Source organism: Melozone crissalis, unplaced genomic scaffold (genome assembly GCF_028551555.1).
Source record: "Melozone crissalis strain CALT ecotype California unplaced genomic scaffold, PUWL_Pcris_2 ptg000361l_1, whole genome shotgun sequence".
Lineage (NCBI taxonomy): Eukaryota > Metazoa > Chordata > Aves > Passeriformes > Passerellidae > Melozone > Melozone crissalis.
The window spans coordinates 387,630-401,110 of NW_026536104.1; the positions used below are offsets into that span (position 1 = coordinate 387,630).

Here is a 13,481-nt window from a genome sequence, read left to right on the forward strand (position 1 = left end):
CGGCGCGGCGGCGAAGCCGCTCAGCTCCGCGCCCGCCGGCTCCGTGCCCCCGGCAAAGTTGTGCCCGAGCCGCCCGCAGGCTCCCGCTCCAATGCAGGCACCGCCCGGGCCGGGAGCGCGGCGGGACGGGGCGGCTGCCGCCACAGCCTCCCGCTGCCGAGGCGGCGTTTGCGGGGTTGTTCTGTGGGCTTTCTTGGGGTTTGGGTTTGTTTTTCTTGTTTCCCGGCGCACTGAGCATCTGCCTGGCGCGGTCCCCGCAGCAGCCCTTCAGGGGCTGGGCTTTTCCCGTTCGCTCTCCTCGCGGAGCTGTTCAGCGGGATGCTGTTGCCCTCTAGTGTCTGCGGGAATTGGTTATGGCTCTGTTGGGGCACAAAATTAGTCAGCCTAGTGCAGTAATTATTCATAACTTAGGGTGGTTGTAGCTGCTTGGATTCCCCAAATCCTGTCAGAAATTCATGTGTGCTGCTGCTCGGTTCAGCTGTCATGTGCAGCCCTCGGGAAATGGCAGAAAACTTGTATATTACTCAATTCGATGCCTGATACGCTGGATAATTGCTTCAGGTTTTGGTGTGGTGGGGTTTTCTCTTCCTAATGGAATGGTAAGTGAAAGAAAGAGGGTTTCTCTCACTGTCAGCATCCCCAGTCAGGTGTCATGGAAGAAATGGTTCTGAACTCTGCCTTATTATTAACTCTTTACACTTGGCAGTTGTGGGAGAAGGGAGAGGGGAAGTAATGGTATGGTCATGGACCAGACGGTGTGCTGGACATTTATCTCAGAGACCTTGAGCAAATCATTTACTCTTTAGATAGTGATGTTTTTGCAATTGCTGAAAAGTAACAGCGTTTATCTCAGAAAAATTGTGTGATGTCAAGAGCTTTAAGATATTTCTATACAAAGTGTTGTATGAAGGCAGAGTAATTTGAAGACTAAACTAAACTTTTGTGTTCTGTTGAAGTCTTTACAACCTTCTTTTAAACTATTTTAAACGTTGTATATTTAATATTTATAAATTTTTTTCCTTGACAAACTGTAATGCTTGAATCCCTATCCTGTAAGGGTCTCTAGTACTGCATTAAGCAATGCAGCATGGAGCTTAGGATACCACAGGTACAGTAGAAACTACAAACTGCTTACCTGAAGGACTTGAAAAAGAATTTCTATCCATCAGAATTGCTGTGCTGCCTGAACCGTTCCCTTTTTTTCTAACAGCTGTGAGGGAGTGTAAACCTTTCAATAATCACACATTCCAGGGTTTGTTATGTGATACTAAAGGGTTTCAAAGGCTTCCCTTGACAGCTCATGTCTCATATCACCTTTTTACGAGTTGAAAATCTTTTTGATATGCAGTTGTAAGGTCTCATTCTCAGCCTGGATTTACTCATTTGAGCTGTTAATGCTTGAATATTTTAGTCAGTGGAGTAATGTTGTAAGTAGGGGTACTCAGAGGTTATTTTGGTGTTTTCATAACTGATTTAAAAGTCTGAGCCTTGCTCTTTACCCCAGGTTTGGTTGTGTTCGGTTGTGCTTTGCTGCTTCCTACCATATCCTTTGTATATCCAAAGATTTCCGATTTAGTAACACTAAAATGATTTCAGAATATTTCCTGTGAAGTTGTATTTCATAGTGAGTGGCCAGAGCAGACCTTTATGTTTAGAGCAGTTACGCAGCATTCTAATCAGTAGAGATTTAAATGTCTGTAGTAATATGCTAAACAATATGCCTCCTTTTTTTCTGCTCTTTGTTTAAAGCATTTAAAACTCATTTTCCATGTAATGCATCCCCAGCATGTCACCAGCACTGTGGTAGTGTCCAGGCTGGTAAAGAACAGAATGGGAATATAGTGATGGGGATTATTAGAAGAAAGTTATTAAAAATATGTCTCTAGATAAATGTAGTATACCTCAATAATACTGATGACTACTCAGTCCAGAACTTTTTAGTAGTTCTTGATGAAAAGGGTTTTTGTTACCCTTTAAGAGTATGTTTTTTACCTTTAAGTATGACCCAACTTTATTGTTTCTAATCAAGGGTCGCAGTAAACAGTTGCCCTAGCACAGGCCTGAGGTAAGACTAAACCAGTGTTTTCTTACTGGGCTTTGATAAATTTGATCTGATAAATTGAGAACAATTTCTTGCTTATTTATGGGTATTTTAGTTGAGCCCATTGTTTTAATCTTGATATTAGGACAGCAGAAAAAAGTTGCTTGTCATTTTAAAAATTGTGTTGATACTCATGATTCAACTTTATCAGACATTTTTTAAGATTGTGTGCAGTTTTATGTGCCTGTGCAGTTTCTGGATTGAGAACCTCTGTGAAGAATTTAGTAGGCTGCATTTCCAACCTGCATTGTCTTGTGGAAGAGTTTCCATGAGGGTTATCAGGGGGAAATGATTTACAGAAGCCAAGAGTTTGGTCATTTATGCTTAGCAGTGAAACAACAAACTAAAGAAAGCTGCAAGTGGTAGGAACTCGCTTATGGTGTCCTTTGGGTCTTTGGGGTTCCTCACAGTATTTGTTCTATCATCAGTGCTACTTTGGTAGTGAATTTAAAAACCCTGAAACCGCAAACAGAACAAGTTATAAACCCCCCAAACCAATCCAAATTGAAGATCCCTATTCAAATGCATCTGTTTCATGCTGGCTGCCTGCAGATGCCTGTAATTGTGACTGCCCAGCAGTATGTTCGGAATGGTAAATCTGCTGCTTAACAAGGTGATATTTCTTTCCTGTACCAGCGAGATTTTCACATGAGCAGGTTCTGGGCTGCAGAAACCATTTCTGCAGCAGATGACAAGAGCATTGAGCCTTTCTGTCTGTGTTCATAACAAAATGCAAAACTTGCTTCCATGACTCAGCTTTCTCTCAGCAAGATCTTCTCCATAGAGAGTCTGTAAGTTAAAAACCAAATTCTGAATATTCAAAGATGCTAATTTTCACCTTAAGAGATCATTTTGATACCTCCTGCTTTGAGCAGTAGAGGTAAAAGGTCCTGGTCTGAATTTTAACACAGTGGCATGAAAATGTAAAATAGGAGATGAAATGCAGGTTCTTCTAAAGAAATAAAGTTCTAGATAGAAAAACAAACAGGCAAATTTTATTGCTTCAAACCATGGCAAAATACCACACAAGTTATTTTATAGGTAAAATTTATTGCAACATCAGCATTACAGAACTTTGGATTTATTTAAATCTGATTCCTGTTTTCAGGTGATTTGAAGTGGTTTGGGGTACAGGTGGGACCATATTCCTCTGTCACTGAATTCCACATGACTGTAGAAATCAAAAAGAGCTGAGACTGCTGATGCAGGCAGCTCTATCTATGGTCAGCTCTATCTATGGGTGTTTTTCATTGAAACAATGCTAACAAGCTTGAACTCTTGTGAAGACTTTCTAGACTCTGTTTTTTTTTTTTTTTAATTTAAGCCTTTTTCTTATACTTAGATATTTTTTATTGATGTTGATGTTATCACGACTTCTCCTTTCTTTGGTAAATATTGCATTCTTTGGTCATGAAAGGAAGACTCCTCAAGCACTCCTCTTCTGAAATGCTGCTTCTCACAGCTTACTCACTGTAGGTGCATTGAGAATTGCACTTTTTGTCTGGTTGTACTGTAGGAAATGAGAGCAAGCAGGGAGCATCTTCCCTGAAGCCACTTCTAGAGATGTGGTAAAGGTCACTGTCATGATCTCCATAGGTCCCCCAGTGTGTGGTGTGGTGAATCCCAAGGATGTCACTGTCAAGGGGGTGCGTTGTGAGTTGTTTTAGCATGCTGCTGTAATACAGCACTAGAGTATCCAGCAAGGATTATTGCTCAGGGGAAAATGCTGCTGTCCCTCGAGGAAAGCAACTGTACCTGGTCAAGACTTTGAGACTGTTGATATTGCAAAATGCATGTTCTCTTTGACATTTTTGTTTTCTTCTTTCTGTGTTCTTTGGAACTCCTGCCATGCAAACCAGTCCTTAAGCAAGTGAAAATTACCTAAGCCTCAAGCTGATACTAGAGAGTGTGAGAGTGTGCATTTAAACCTCGTTCCTTGCTCTGTTGCATCCCAATTGCTGCCTGCCTTCAGCAGGGAGTGTGCCAAGTCTGGCTGTGTCCTGTGCCTCAGAGAATTCCTCACTCCTCACAGTCGAACCTCACATCTGTCTTGGCAGGTCCAGCCACTCCTCCTTACAGCTGCACTCTGTAGCCCCAGGGGGCACCTGCAATTAGGAGCCAGGATACAATGACAGGGCTTTTCTTGAAGAAAACACGGGTGTCTGGGCTGGCTCCAGATTTTCCTCTCTAAGGAATGGCATTAGGAACCGTGTCCTTGCTGCAAATGTTTCTTGGGTTGCAACCCTTGTGAAATATCCTGTTCAAACAGCTCTGTCTCATCAGCCCTTCCTTGCTATGAGCTTAGGTCAGTGTCAATTCTCATTTTTTCTGTACATAGACCAGCCAGATCTGTGGTTATCAAAGAGAAATAGGTGTGTGTACAGCTTTTCTACAGAATGCAGTCAGTGTTAAGTTTAGGCACTAAAATTATGTGTTTCTTGGCGTTCAGGCAGCTGAATTGGAAATGCGAAATGAAGAGAACCCTTCGTGTGTGTAATGAAAAATCATCTGTCTGGAAACCTCTCTCTGGTGTTAACTCATTCAGGATAAAGCTTCTCTTTGTCACCTGACTTGTTACCATGTTAAATAGCTCTGTTATGCCATCCAGACTGATATTCGTGAAGCTAGTGTGGCAAGGATTGGACGTTGCAGTTATTAAGAATGTTGAGTTCTTCTGAAGGTTCCTTCATATCGTTACTTGCTCTTTATACATAAGATAAAACCCAGGAAGTTGGAGTTATGTTATTTTGGTCTAACACTAATTAGTGAGCCTGGGTGAAAGGCAGGTCTCCTGCCCAAAAGCTTTGAGCAGGACTTTGTGCTGCTGCAGGGAAGGTTCAAGGCTGAATTTAAGGCTTCCCAGAAGAGGAGGGGTTGATAAACAGTTATCTGTGAGTAGAAGGTGAGGAGACTAAAATCCATCTAAAGCAGAATCTATCCAGACAGAAGGAATCTTGCTCTGAATCTTAACTATGAATGAGACAGCTCTCGGCACTTGCTGGTCATGCTGAATTTTGCAGTTTTGATGAATAGAATGACTTGGAGTTTTTCTCCCTTCATCTGATTTTTCTCGTTTATTATTACTTTATGCTCATCATGACACTAGGAAGATCTGTCTTCAGGGTTTAATTAAATTTCTGGACGTTACATGGGTATTGTTAAGTATATAACTTTTTTTAGCCTTTTTGAAAATCTGGAGTGAAAGACCAATTTGCTTACAATGTAGGATTAAAAAAAAACCCAACCAGGAATGGAAGGATTAACCTCTCAGTATGGAAATGACCACATCAATGCCACACTTTATCCTAATCCCATTTCCAAACGGGCCTGGGTGCAAACTACACTGAAGTTACAGTGGCATGTTCCAGATCTTGACACACTAAATATTTTTCAAAATCTGCTTTGAATCTTTGTTTATGACTTATGATCATTATTTTATGCTTGTCACACCAGCCAGTTGTTTTACTAGGGAGTTTTGACAGCAGTTGTACTGCTGGTTTGAAAAATTGCTCTTTCCTTAAGTACAAGATAGAACATAAGTATATCCTTAGGTGATCTGCATGTTAGGTTCAACTTTTGATTTATTAATTTCTCTTCTCAAATGTAAGAGCTTGATTGTTTTATGGGTTTTTTTAATACAAAGAAATGCTTCTAACAGCTTACAAATCCACAGTCCAGAAAAATGCTTTGTTTTCCTCTAATGTTGCAGGAAGCAAGTTTTGCTTAAAAAAATTCCTCTAATAGATGTAATACAGAGTGTATCAGTACATGTTTGTACAGCAGTTAAGATGTGCATGTTCTTGCTTCTTTGAAAAACTAATACAAGATAGAATTTGTTGAATCATGTTGCCCCAGCTTTTTACAGGTTATAAATTTTCTTCAGTACTTTGGTTGTTAGCAGTTGTCTACTTGGAGTTAACTTTTATCTTTAGGTTAAAAGAATTTCTAAAACACTGTAAATACTTTCCTTTTATGTCTTGCTTTTCAGTGCCTCTGCCTGCTTTATTTGATCCTCTGAGTTGAGGAACCTGTGAGATTTAGAGACCTTCAAATGCACATGGCAAGTAGTGGGAGCAGAAAAAAATGTTATTGCAAAATGTTGAGCCATTGGTCTCCAAACCTCTGGCTGGCAGTGATTTCTTTGCTCCCCATTAGTTTAAGCAGGTGATTCTTCACAAGGTGGTGTCTCATTTAAATCTCTGATTTTCTTTTCTTCTAGACTGTACCTTCAGTAAAGCTCTGTGGAAGATAGATGTGTGTGCTGCAATGGTGACATAAATATTTCAGAGGACTGGAACAAGTTGTTGGGAATCTGTGTTTGTTTTTCATGCTGCTGTTGAGAGCTGTCTAAGGCAAGTAAACACCATGAGTTTTATCCTGAAACTTCACAGACATTTTCAAAGAACAGTAATTTTGCTGGCCACTTTTTGTATGGTGAGCATAGTTATTTCTGCCTACTACTCGTATAATGGCTACAAACAGGAAAATGAACTCCCTGAAACCTCTTCAGAAGTGGAATGTGGTGATGCTCAACTGTTGCCTTACAAGCTGATGGAGGCGAAGACCACGAGGCCTGTTGATCCCCTGAGGACAGATCTTGTAGTGCTGGTGTTTGTGGAAAGCCAGTACTCAGCATTAGGCCAAGATATCGTAACCATTCTGGAATCTAGCAGGTTTCAGTTTCACACTGAGGTTGCATCTGGGAAAGGTGACCTCCCAGTGCTTATAGACAAGAACAAAGGCAAGTACGCTCTCATAGTGTATGAGAATATCCTTAAGTACGTGAACATGGACTCGTGGAACAGAGGCCTTCTAGATAAGTACTGCATAGAGTATGGTGTGGGTGTGATCGCATTTCACAAAGGCAGTGAGAACAGCTTGCAGAGCTTTCAGTGGAAGGGTTTTCCTTTCCATGTCCACAGCAATCTGGGTATTAAGGACTGTTGCATTAACCCTCATTCCCCACTGCTCCATGTGACTAAACCTTCTAAGCTTGAGAAGAGGCCCTTGCTTGGAAATGACTGGGCTGTTTTCCAGATTAATCACACAACTTATCAACCAGTGATATTTGCAAAAGTAAAGACGCCAGAAAACCTTTCTCTACCTGCCACAGTAATTCATGACTTGGGGCTCCACGATGGGATTCAACGAGTCCTTTTCGGCAATAACTTGAATTTTTGGCTGCACAAGCTGATTTTCATAGATGCCATCTCTTTCCTCTCTGGAAAGAAGCTCACACTGTCCTTGGATAGGTACATTCTGGTTGACATAGACGATATCTTCGTTGGCAAGGATGGAACAAGGATGAACACCAACGAAGTGCAGGTAAAGTATGTGCACAAAATAATGGTCATTACAGCAACGTGATTTTTTTAATCTGAAAGTGGGTAGTTGTTCATACTTGGAACTTCAGGGCTCCACCCTGGAGCTGTTCATATTTAATGCACGTGTTGAGAGTTTTACAAGCCACAAGTTTTTGGCTGCCACTATGCTAACCTCTGCATTCCTCTGGCTCTGAGGGAGAAAGTCTCTTCTTCCTTTCTCACCTGGCTTCAAATGGAAGTTTCATGAAGGCTGTGAATTTAGCTGGTAGTTTTGTAATTGTGGTTTTATTTAAATTGCCGCAAAAATGTTGGGTGAGATTAAACGCAGGCTTCTCCTTTTGAAGAGGTCTACGCTTAATATGACTTTTACACCTTCTTTTCTCACTAAATGATAATTTTCTTCTTCTTTGACTCTAGTTGCAACTCCAATCTCTGGATGTGAGAGCCTTCCCCTGGTACTGTGCTATTTGATATTTATGCATAAAGTTTTGCTAATTGCTGATTCCATTGGTATTCATGAACCTTTGCTGGAATGAATGAAGTTTTCATTCATGTTTATATATGAGTTTCCAACATTTGTATGTTTGTAATCATCAGGCTAAAACTAGCTTTCATTAGCAGATACATAAGCTGAGGGTAACTGAGTCAGGAGATATAACTCTGTTATGTAAATTGAGAGATTCTTTTTGAGTACCATTGAGAGCTGACTTTATCACAGACACCTCCCATTTCCGCAGCTCAATGAGGTTTGTTCACCACTGGTAACTGTGGTTATGGCTGCACTACCAAGCAGTTTGGATCAATATAAGTCCATTTCTGGAGCTCAGTTTGTGCTGGGCACCTGACATAGGCACTTGCTGCAGGTCTGTGGAAGGCTCAGATAAATTCTGAAGTTTGCTCCCATGACGAACTGCTCTGTTACTGCTGCAACTCTCCTCCCACGCTAGTTCTGTCCAAAGGGAATCCAGGACAGGACCTGCAGTGCCCTTCCTGATAGGAACCTGAACTCAGCAAGCAGCCAGGAGCTGAGGGTTGCCTGAAAAGCACCCAACTGATCTAACTAATGAACACACTAACAGAGACACGCCCTATGTGCAAATTACAGAGATTTATCCAATTGGAATATCTCTGCAGCAATCCGGAGCCATCAACAATTTTCCCAGCCATATAATTGCCACTATTAACAACACAAGTTCCCAATTTAACAAATGGAAGCAAGATAAACGTCCACACATCCTGGCTTCTCCCAGCTTTATGATTCACGCTGCAGCAATGTGTTGCCCTTGGTCTTTTGGAAATAGAGTCGGTGTGAGAATTTTAATGACAATGCAGCACTACTTCTGGCCTGTTCTGGGTATCTGAGGGCTGGGATTTCTTTATCGTGGAGGAGGTTCTGATGGTTCAGCTGACTGGGTCTATCATGCCCCAAGGACTTGTAGCTTATTTACTTCCTCTCAACTGCCCATGTACATCCTCCCTCCTTACACTTTGCAATAGGTTACCCAGAGCAGAGACCCAAAACCAAGGAGGACACTTAAACAGTCTGGAATCAGCAGGGAGAGGAACCAAGAAGGTTTCTGATGCAGCCCCAGGATAGGGGGTGGGTGGAAGGAAGAGATGAAGTGCTACGTTGTTTAGATTTTCTGAGTCCTTTAGCATCACTGCTTTGTAGCAAATGGCTGCAACTGCTTTCCTCTCCAGTTCTGTACTCTCTTTTGGCATTGGCTCCGCTTTCCATTCCTCCAGGGTGGGAAACCAGGCACCCCACCTCCCTGTATTCAGAAGTTTTGTCCATCCTTTCATGTCTTGCCATGCTTTTACAAAAAACAAAACAATAAAAAAACCAAAACCCATCACCTGCATGCATAGGCTTTTTATTACTATCCTTTATCCTCCTCGGCAATGTTAGCACACTATTGCTCCTCAGCTGCTTCATAGGAATTACTTATGTACATGCTTTGAATCTCACTTGTCCCAGAAGTAAGTACAGATTATGTCAAGTAAAACTACTTACCCTTAGACATCAGACAGAGCCCCAGACAGACAAGGCCAAGACAGAGAAGGATGACAGTGCCTTAAAAACATTGTAATTACTTGCATTCAATAAGCCTGGCATTTTCCCAGAGCTGTCTCTGGGGATGATTGTGCTATGTATGGCTCAGCCAGGCAACAAGGAGAGGACAAGGTCTTTTGCTCCCTTTTGCTGTCTAACCTGATAAAAAGCAAGGAGATTTTCTTCATTCTAAGGAATCTGAGATCTAGATAGCAAACTGATGGCATCTCACTTTTTTTGTCCATAATAGCTATATTGTCCCAATCCTTGACCACACTGGCTGCCCAAAAGTACTATTTATTTTGAGTAGTTCTCCTTCAAGAGTCTGATGTTCCTGATGGAAGCAGTTTCTGTAAAGCAGTGTTTTCATATGGGCCATGAAAAAGCTCAAAGAAAAAGCAGGGGGAAAGGGTCAAGACAACCAATAATGTTTTTATGCAGTGACTAAACAGATCTTGAACTTTGAAAAGGTAATACTCTTGCACAGCCCTGTCTCAGTGCTTTGGTTTGGATACAAGCATCATCTAGCCAACCAAGGACACAGTCACAGTATCTACACACACATCCTATTTAAAGCAAAGTGCAGATTCATGGATAAACAGCAGCATAGGGGTGGCTCTCAGATCTGAACAAGTCTTTTGCGCAGGACATTGCACTTTTAAATACAAATTTTCCTCAATCAGTGAGAAATTTCGAAAAGACAATAATCTTCCAATTTATTTTTAGGACAAACCAATCGAGGCTGAGATTACTTAAACCTCAGTTGAAATAATTACAGTGAGGAACAACTTCAATTGACTTTAAATACACTTTCAGCTTCCTCAAACTGACATCTTTGTCTTAACAGTTTATAACTGAGGGCTATAACTGACTTTACCTAGAAAAAGCAAGAAGGACTGGAGTGCTAGAAAAGCCTGTGATCACACAGAGGGAGAAAATAACACAGACCCTGGTTTATTCAGATTCATGCAAGTCACATGACATTGTTAATTCCAACTGGTTTTGGTCTCTGCACAGAAACTTCCAGCAAAGGACTTTAATGATGTAATAATTACCTTTTTCCTTTTATGATCCTTCTAACTATGCCTTAATTTATGATGCTTTTAACTAGCATATATGTATCCTGAGGCTATAATGGATGCTCATTTATTTAAGCCAAAAGATAAATCATAATGAAAGGGTTTTTTTAAAACAATAATTAACATGTATTTTGATAATCATAACAGTAATTATGGTAAAAAACAGAATCAGATCTCAGAAGAAGCCATGAAGATCCCAAATCGTTTGGACTAGCAACACTGCTCTATAATTTTGCCAAGAAATTATGCGTCAAAGTGGCAGGAATGAATCATCATGCACCATTAGGAGCTACACCCAGTGACACCCAGGGACAAAAATGTGAGCTACACTAACCTCCACCACGAACTGCAAATGGCAATCACAGAGCAGGTAGTGTGGAACATGCCTTTCCTCTCAGTTATCAAGCTATGCTATCCTTATACCTCTACAAACATGATAGATCATCAGGAAGGATGATCTATCTAAAAGAAATAAGAGAAGAATCACAGAAAGATAGGAATTTAGGTTTGATATGAAAGGTCTATTTATATTTAAGAAAATGGTTTTAGTTGTGAAGTACTATAAGCTCTTAACATGTGTCAAATGACCCAATCAAGCAGCCTTGATCTTTAAAAAACCTGTTGGCTCCTAAAACAATCAAAGTAAAAGAGCACACACTCTTACCTGCTGTCATCCTCCCTTTAGCAAAAACTACTGGTTTTCTGAATTTTTTTCCCATCTATTAAATCTTACACATGCAGATACTCAGGCAGACTGTAACTTGCAGGCAACCCTTTTTCAATGACAAACAGTAAAGTCAAACCAGGCTGAAAACATTGTTTAAGAAATACCCTATGCATTTTACCCCTGAGTCAGATTTATTTCTGGAATTCAGTTCATAGAATCACAGAACCATTTGAGAAAAAAGGACCTTAAAGAGCATCTAGTTCCAAACCTCCTGCCATGGGCAGGGACACCTTCCACTCCACCTTCCACAGTTTGCTCAGAGCTCCATCCAATCTGGCCCTGAACACTTCCAGGGAGGAGGCATCTACAACTGCTCTGGGCAACCTGTTCCAGTGCCCCAAATTAAAAAAAATAAATTTAGCATTACACAAGGGGTCCTCATATAAAAGGAGATGACAGCAAAAAGAGAGGAAAAATGGTTTCTTAAAGGAAATTATATAATATGGTACCTTTTCCAGTCAAAGTTTCTTCTTTTATTTTCCTCACCGCTTCTTGGCCATCACTTTCACTGTTTCCAGCTGTTAAAGGACAAAAAATGAAAAATTAGCAATGCAATCAATTTAAGGACTGGCACCTATGAAGTCACAACCACAGTGTAGAACCAGTGTGAAGTTTTAGGTGGAAAGGTGTGCTGCAGACGCTTTCAAAGAGGGCTGTACAAATGCACTGTGATTTCCACAAGTTCTGCCAGTTTATCTCATTTATTCATATAAAATAGAACTATCTACTGGACCAGCAGACTTGAGACTTGAGTCTGTGAGACAAGTGAATTGTATCACATCCAGATTGGGCAAAAACTTCACTACAGGTTAGAGCAGATTTCCCCTTGCTCTTTTTCCAAAATGATGACTTCCACAGTTGGAGGAAAGTCCTGACTACCCAGTCTCAAATGCTCATGAGAGGATTTATTAGTGCTAAGATAAAATGTAATTAGGCATCACATAAATGTCTTTTGTACCATTCAGCTTAGGTGGGTGGTTACTAATTGCCTGACATTTGTTTGGCAATTTTTTTATAACACGTCAAAGGAAAAAAAATAAGCACAAGAGATATAGGAATTAACACAAGTTGAATTTTTAAAATTAACATTCACTTTATCCATCAAAATATTTTCCATAGCATGGAACATCAAAGCACCTACTGTTTATTATCTAAATTGGATAACAATACTGTTATCTCTTATGAATTTCACAAAGCTGCCTATTTTCCTTATTATATAAAACTCTGCCAAACTTTCTGTAAAGATATTTTTTTTTGTGCCAGCCTGCAAGTATCCTGTTCAGCACCACAAAATAAAATGAAGTTGGAAGAGACTTCAGGAGGTGTCTGGTTCAGCCCCCTGTTCACATTAGCAGGTACATGCTTGTATTTACTTGTGAAAAAGGACTTGAAACACATCTTTGTTTTCATGATATGCAAGAAAACACAACATTTACATAAATTTAGCCAAAATTAATACACTTAGCATTCCAGATACTGGAGAGAAAATAATTCTCACATAAAATCTAGATTCATACAGGTGTACAACTGCTGTCTATAAATTCCATTAACTATGGATGTATATTGCTGGGAAGGAAGGAAGGAAGGAAGGAAGGAAGGAAGGAAGGAAGGAAGGAAGGAAGGAAGGAAGGAAGGAAGGAAGGAAGGAAGGAAGGAAGGAAGGAAGACCCAGAACAACAAAGCAGATATTTGCAATATTTTCCTCTTGCTGTTTTTCTGCCTTTAAAACCATCCAGCCTTGTAGAGAAGAAAAACATTCAGTTTGATGCTAATTTCCAGATATAGATGCAGCACCAACAAACAAACCCTCCAGTGAAACCCTGCCATTTCTGGGGAAATTTGTGCACAGGGTTCATGGGCAACAGATTAATTTTCCTCACTGTTTCATCTCAAGTAATGTACTGGAGTAGGATTTCAAACTCAGAGTATTGTTATTTATTAGGCTGGATAGTGTTATGCTAGAAATAAGAACACTTATGTGCCAATTCTGTGAACATCTTATTTGATTCCTCTTTTATTCTGCACCTCTTGTGCCGAGATCTGGCTTATTAAAGCCTCCAGTGTCATGATATAACTCTCAGTATGTTCATTTAATTTGTTCTTTTAAAAGAGCTTATGTTCACAACAAATTTTAATTTGCTTTATTTTGCTGTTATATAAATGGTTATTCATTAAAGCTCAGTGCCTTCCAAATGAG

The 13,481-nt window shown here is 40.3% G+C and overlaps 1 protein-coding gene across 1 annotated transcript; it reads left to right on the top strand.

Moving 5' to 3' along the window:
• Positions 1-6,324: 6,324 nt before the first annotated feature.
• Positions 6,325-7,468, top strand: LOC128949974 (bifunctional heparan sulfate N-deacetylase/N-sulfotransferase 3-like). The gene has a single exon (XM_054294865.1). The coding sequence runs from the start codon at positions 6,467-6,469 to the stop codon at positions 7,466-7,468; it is 1,002 nt and encodes a 333-aa protein (XP_054150840.1). The 5' UTR covers positions 6,325-6,466.
• Positions 7,469-13,481: the final 6,013 nt, after the last annotated feature.

Excerpts from the sequence above, each read along its gene's own strand:
- LOC128949974 (XM_054294865.1), top strand. The coding sequence starts at position 6,467 with ATGAGTTTTATCCTGAAACTTCACAGACATTTTCAAAGAACAGTAATT.